Source organism: Scardinius erythrophthalmus (assembly GCF_964197995.2).
Source record: "Scardinius erythrophthalmus genome assembly, chromosome: 1".
In the NCBI taxonomy this organism is placed as follows: Eukaryota; Metazoa; Chordata; class Actinopteri; order Cypriniformes; family Leuciscidae; genus Scardinius; species Scardinius erythrophthalmus.
The window spans coordinates 14,530,738-14,538,015 of NC_138221.1; the positions used below are offsets into that span (position 1 = coordinate 14,530,738).

At 35.2% G+C, this 7,278-nt stretch overlaps 1 protein-coding gene across 1 annotated transcript; it reads left to right on the forward strand.

Moving 5' to 3' along the window:
- The first annotated feature begins 950 nt into the window (after positions 1 to 950).
- LOC308690420 (uncharacterized protein) lies at positions 951 to 5,796 on the forward strand. The gene is made up of 2 exons (XM_081364823.1): positions 951 to 1,205; positions 3,872 to 5,796. The coding sequence occupies exons 1-2, from the start codon at positions 1,148 to 1,150 to the stop codon at positions 5,104 to 5,106; spliced, it is 1,293 nt and encodes a 430-aa protein (XP_081220949.1). The 5' UTR covers positions 951 to 1,147; the 3' UTR covers positions 5,107 to 5,796.
- The last annotated feature ends 1,482 nt before the right edge of the window (positions 5,797 to 7,278 follow it).

The following is a 7,278-nucleotide window of genomic DNA, read 5'->3' on the forward strand; positions in this document are numbered from 1 at the left end:
TCTGTTTTTTAATGATTTTAATTGTTGCAATGATAACGATCATGAGTCTTTGAATGACACGATTACCAGTTACATACATTTTTGTACAGAGGCGGTGGTTCAAACAAAAAATGTTAGAATATTCCCAAACAACAAACCTTGGATTAACAAAGATATTGTCTTTCAATAGAGCAGTTTTATAGGCTTTTATCATGTATCCTGACTCAAATAATGTGTTTCTAACAGCAAACACTCAGAATAAAGTGAGATGATCTGCTGAAGATCCTGAATGGCTTGTTGAATGAGTGTTGATAGTCTGAGGCTCATCAATATTAACAGATCTGCTGAAAACACTCTTTATTTCATGATAATAGTTCCTGTTTTCACCTCATTTATTATGCTGATGTCTTCAGATCTCCTGACGTTGTTTAACTGTAAATGTTCTAAATGATTTAAATCTAAATGTTATTGAGTTTAACTGTTTTTCTTATCATTATTTTTTATTTGGAAGAAGTTATCTAAGATATTATGTTTTCTTTATTTCTGAATATTGTAGAATATTTTTATTGATTATTAACTGGATTAAGTGAAATGAGAATATTATCATAGACATTATACTATTATATCTGGCTCAGGGCAGAAGCATAAGAAAAACAAATGGTGTATATATGTTTAATACTGGACTCTGGAGTTGCTTTTGGAAAAGCTCTTGACTGTAGATACAATTATTTCTTGGATAGTAAAGTTTATTTTCTGGCATCAAGACTTCAAGATTGATTTTTAATGAAGTGACAGACTCCACAACAATATGGCTATATTTGAATGAAGAAGGAGAATCATTTTAGGGTTATGAATGAATGAGCATCAGTTACTTTATGATGGACAGAAAGACATGATGTACAGATGTTTTACAGATGTGTCATTTAGTTTAAAAACACTCATTAACTGATATATATTTTTTATTTTGGCAGATAAGCTCCTCCCACAGCAATCATGTCATCAGTGAAGCTCCTCCCACAACAATTACATCATCATTGAAGCTCCTCCCACTGCAATTCCCCAAAAAATGCTGTAATTTCCCATCAGCTACAAGTGAAGACGAGCATCAAAGCATCAGGAAGAGCTGAAATCTGCAAAGGCTGAGTTCATTAAAGAGGACAGTGAGAACATGAGTGATCCAGAACCCTGCAGAATGAAACACACTGAAGATCCTGAAGAACAAAGAGGTTGGTGTTTATTCTTCATTCATTCATGATGCTGAAGAACATTCATGCACTTCATCAGATTTAGATAAACAGTTAAACTATGAAATGGTACAGATTTTCAACAAATGGTCAGTAGAGGGAGGTTGGAGAAACTTTCATATTGATTGTCAACATCAGGTCAAATTATCTCCCTTATTTACACTTATTTTATATCTGGTTCGCCTTTTTTTTGCTACTATTTTAGCAAAATGTCGGACATCTTCTAATATAGTTTACAACATTGTGTTTAAATACAGTGTATATATTTTAGATTATTATTTGTATTATTTTTTAAGCAGCAAACAGCAAACTATCAAGTAAATGAGCTTTCCAGAATGGATGACAGAATTGTAATTAAATTACTTTGTGCACCGATAAGACAGAGCATGCAGAAAACCTTCTACCACACCATTGGATTCAGACGTTGGGACAATTGTTTTACCTTGTTAAAAAATCATAGCAAATGCTGAGAAATAATTTTATTTGAACACCACTAGGCACTATTGTATAAATGTTAATATTACATTAACCCCCTGAGGTCGGCCATCGCGCCGGCGCGATAGGCTCGTTTTTTTCCGTATGAGTGCAAAATAAAAATAAAAAAAAGATTAATTTTTATCTTATATGCTTGTGTTGTACATCAATCGATCCTGTTTATTGTGTATTATTTTTGTGTATGCTCATAATAAAAACAAAGTGTTGTGCTTTTCGCCAAATAAAGAAAAATAAACATGATGCAAGTTCTGCCTACTCTCCGTCAGTGAAGTCAGTTCTGAAACGCGTCCGAAAATGAACTGTAACTCAGCGAATACTCAGTCAAACAGGCATACAGACACACAGGCATGAAGCTTGAATTCTCTACTTTTAAATGAAGTAATTTTTATAAAAAACAAATATTCACAGTTTATGTAATATGTATGCAAAGAGAGAGATGTCAGTCGTTCTCATCTCAGCTAATTAAGTTTTAATGTGCTCCGCCCACGGAGAGCGCGCGCTATTCAAACGCAAATGTGAGGCGATCCAAACAAACCTGTGAAACGCCCACATCAGCTGGATAACACACACCGCGAGTTCACTTTCAGACTTATGTACTTTACGATGCTGTGAGGAATAATACTATCTTGATAATAATCCTGCAAAAAATTTACCTCAGAAGTTCTGGAAGTATCATTTCGAGGAGCAAACGGATCCCGCTGAGGAATTAGGTCAGTTCTGTTTGCTTTGTTCTAATCTGAATGAATGAACGCAAAGATGCGTGCTGTTGTGGAGCTACTACAGCTGGCAAAAATACTGTTTAAATATTGATCGCGTTTCTGTGTATGAATGAATGAACGAACGAACGCACAGATGCGCGCTGTTGTGGAGCTACTACAGCTGGCAAAATACTGTTTAAATATGAATCGCGTTTCTAAGAATGAATGAACGCACAGATGCGCGCTGTTGTGGAGCTACTACAGCTGGCAAAAATACTGTTTTAATATGAATCGCGAATACAAAGAAAGATTACACTGGAAATATTGTTACAATTTTAAATGTTGTTGTAATTGTATAACCTTAATATATATATATATATATATATATATATATATATATATATATATATATATATATATATATATATATATATATATATATATAAGGATAGATGTAAACAAAATCTTAAAAGGTCATTATGAGCCTTCTCTTTAAATAATTTTATTATGCTTTATTAGTGACACATTTGGGAAGAGAATATATTCCAAATCTGAAAATACAGTATGAGAACAATTAACTGCACAATTTCTAGAAATGTTTACCTTGGATATTGTATAATTTGCAAGCAAAATTTGTGGAAAAAACAACAAACCAGTTATATATTGTCCTTGCATTCTTGTGGCTGAGTCACACACCTGAATGAAAGGCTCATTACATATGCAGCCTCATTATGCGGGCCCCATTGTCTCCGCAGGTGTGAATCACGCCCACCCGCATATGGCCTTTACAAACAAAAAGTGTTTTACAAGATTTAAATCAATGTATTGTGTTATGTGAATGATTAGGCAGGATGATTTTCACATAATTTTGAAGAAAAAATTCTAGGCAACGTCATCCATTAGTCAAAAGTCTTATTTACATATATTTAGAATGTGTTTTATGGCCTTATTTCAGAAACTTTAGTTTTTTGTTTTTGAAAAAACCATGCATAAACATTATTCTATCAAAAATACAAACATGTACATGCAAGTTGTTCACATATTATGGTAGCCCTGTTTGTGCTAAATAGAGTGAATTTACACCTTTGCCATTAATATGTTTATAAGCAACTGAAAAAAGCACAAATGTCAGGGCATGTCAGAACATCTCAAGGACCCCAAAAAACCCTCAGACCCCAGAGGGTTAAGTAATTGTGTCATTAATCAAATATATTTAATATTTCTCACTTCAGAAATGTGATTTGTGCCTATAATGTCTTGAAAAATAATAAATGAAATATCAATGTACCTCATTCATGCAATTAATTAATGAAACCAACACCAGATTTATCATAATATTTTATAGCAGTTGTCTACTAGTACTTTGTGCTATTACATCAGGGCTCACTTTCATATTTCTCTCTCTGAATTATTGATGTGCTGAAAATTAAATTAAACATTTTTCTTTTATGTCAGACCTGAGTGAAGTGAAGGAGGAGAGTGAAGAACTGAGTGAAGTGAAGGAGGAACATCATGCCAAACCTGGAGAAAAACCTTTGAGTCGCTCAAAGACTAAAAAGAACCTTTTTAACAAAGGAGGAGCCAAGAAATCTTTCACCTGCACTCAGTGTGGAAAGAGTTTCACAACCAAACAAAGTCTTGAGCGTCACATGAGAATCCACACCGGAGAGAAGCAGTTCACATGTGATCAATGCGGGAAGAGTTTCGCACAAAAAGCACATCTGACCGGACACAAGAGGATCCACACTGGAGACAAGCCACATATGTGTGTTCAGTGTGGAAATAGTTTCACACGCAAACAAAGTCTTGAGATTCACATGAGAGTTCACACTGGAGAGAAGCCGTTCACATGTGATCAATGCGGGACGAGTTTCACACAAAAAGTACATCTGACCGAACACAAGAAGATCCACACTGGAGAAAAGTCACATATGTGTGTTCAGTGTGGAAACAGTTTCACAACCAAACAAAGTCTTAAGATTCACATGAGGATCCACACCGGAGAGAAGCCGTTCACATGTGATCAATGCGGCAAAACCTTTTTTAGGGCATCACACCTGAAGACACACCTGACAGTTCATACGAAGGAGAAGCCGCATTCATGTTCTGTGTGTGGAAAGAGTTTTTCACTGCTGCCATATTTACATGCACATCAGAAAATCCACACTGGTGTGAGAGAGTATGTGTGCTTTGAGTGTGAGAAGACTTTTACTAGAGCGAACAGTTTAAAACTGCACCAGATTATTCACACTGGAGAAAAACCTTACAAGTGTTCACACTGTGACAAGAGATTCAGTCAGTCAACAGATCTGATAAAACATGAGAGGATCCACACTGGAGAAAAACCTTGCAAGTGTTCACACTGTGACAAGAGATTCTGTCAATCAGAATATCTGAAAACACATGAGAGGATCCACACTGGAGAAAAACCTTACAAGTGTTCACACTGTGACAAGAGATTCAGTCAATCAGAACATCTGAAAGCACATGAGAGGATCCACACTGGAGAAAAACCTTACAAGTGTTCACACTGTGACAAGAGATTCAGTCACTCATCAAGTCTGAAAACACATGAGAGGATCCACACTGGAGAAAAGCCATACATGTGTGTTCACTGCAGAACTAGTTTCAGACACAAATCATCTCTTAAGCTTCACATGAGAGTTCACACTGGGAGAAAGACCAATTAACTGTGATCAGTGCGGTAAACAGTTTCATTGGGCGTCAGTCCTGAAGAAACACCTGAAGATTCACACAAAGGAGAAGATTCATTAGTAATATTACAGCAGAAAATACACGGCGGTGTGTGTTTCAGTGTAGAAGTCCTTTACTACAGATGATGATCTGAAAGAGTGCCAGACAATTCACACTGGAAAAGAGGCCATAACACTTTTAAGAGAGACAATAATCTGATATTATTTTTTAACTCGCACTTCATTGTTTTTCATCAGAACATCTAATTTCTCTTCCACTTCTACTCTTCAATGCAAACTCAATATATACTTTCATGTATCTTTGAAACTGGACACTTCTCTTCTCTTCTTCTCTTGAGATGCTTTGGCCTTATAAGTCAGTAAGTCAGAGAGATCTATCTCATTCTCCGTCACTTTTACTTAATGTTTTTATTTGCTTCATGTAATTATTGATTAACCCTCTGAGGTCTGAGCTGTTTTCTGGGCCCTGGAGGTGTTCTGACATGCTCTGACATTTGTGGTTATTTCTGTTACTTGTGACATTTTCATGGCTAAAGTCTAATTACACTGTATTCAGCACAAACTCTGCTACAATAATATATCAGCAGCATGTATGTAAAAGTTTGTAGTTTTGAGATAATGACATTTATGCGTGGTTTGTGAAAATACAAAAATAAATTCTCACTGAAATAAGGTCATGAAACCCATACTGATTATTTCTTCACAAGACTTTTGAAAATTGTATCACGTAGCCTAGAATATTTGCTCTAAAACTATGTGAGAATCACCCTGACTGCTCATTCAGAGAAGACAATATATTGATTTAAAAAATTTACGACGTTTTTTGTGTTAGAAAGCAATATGCGAAGGGGCGGATCACCTCATTAATATGAAAGCTTTCCACACCTGAGAAAGACAAAGAACCTCCCTAATGGCCCTATTAGGAGCTTATCAGGGCCCATCATTCTGACCACCCTTGCACAAAGAATGAGGAGATTTAAAAAAGAATGGCTTTTAAAATTGTTTGGATTTATTTACAACACAACATAATCCAAAGATACACAACAAAAAAGCACTTATTGAAGAAAGAGACCTTTGTGCCATTCCTAAAAACATTGTACATACCTTTCATTTTCTAAGGTGTTTGATTTTCACTTTACCATGTTCATGTACAGAGACATGTACTGTGAATGTTGAAGTCAGCAGGACTCAGTGGCATCTGGGCCCTGAAAAAAAAAAAAAGTGAACATACTGATATCAAGAGAAAGGCCTGCACGATTTTGGGAATACATTTTAGATTTTTCTTGTTAAAATTGCTTTTTAAAATTCACAAAATACACACACACACTCACACAAATGTTTCCAACAATATATAATGAACACCAGGTTTGTTGTGCCTTGTAGGTATAGGCTATGCGCAGTGCTGCATAAAATAATAATAATATAGCAGCCTATATATATTTTCAAAAATATTTCAGTAACAACTAAGCTAGAGAAAAATATATTGATTATAATGTTACTTCAAATGTTTCCATTCGTTATGATGATATGAAATGAGATAATAGTAAAAACATGAAGCCGTTTGGAGCGTTTTGCTTTTCCAAAATATGATACATTCAAACGCGATCGCGATCAAAAATATGATACATTAAAACGCGATCGCGATCAAAAATATGATACATTAAAACGCGATTGCGATCAAATATAAAACATTATGGTTAGGCCTACCATATACATAGCCTATCTGAGCAGATATCCACAAACACAGTAACAGTAAACACGGGTCTAAATATTATAATATTCCCCATATATCTAGCAACAGTTCAACTGCAATGTGAAATTTATGCAACAATAGCAAACTAATATGTAAGAATTTCTTACCTTATCTTTCTTGTCTTCAAATATCGTTCTTCTTCTTCTGATGTAAATCCAATGTAAGCTCAGGCACGTCTTTCAAACTCGACGAAAAGTGAAGTGAAGTGTTTTGTTGTTGAGGTAATGAGGGCGATCGCGTTCCATGTGGAGATTTGCATGTGAATCTCTTTTGCGCGAGTGGGCGTGGCCGAATTAAAAATAATTAGGAAACGTTTGAGAAGCTGGAAATCTTGTTGGTTTTATACAAATTACTTAAACAGAGAATATTTGTTTTCGTTTTGAATCCGATCATTT

Bases quoted from the DNA above. Each gene is read 5' to 3' on its own strand.
- LOC308690420 (XM_081364823.1), top strand. From the start codon at position 1,148: ATGAGTGATCCAGAACCCTGCAGAATGAAACACACTGAAGATCCTGAA. The intron at 1,206-3,871 runs GTTGGTGTTTAT...CTTTTATGTCAG, and splicing joins AGATCCTGAAGAACAAAGAG to ACCTGAGTGAAGTGAAGGAG.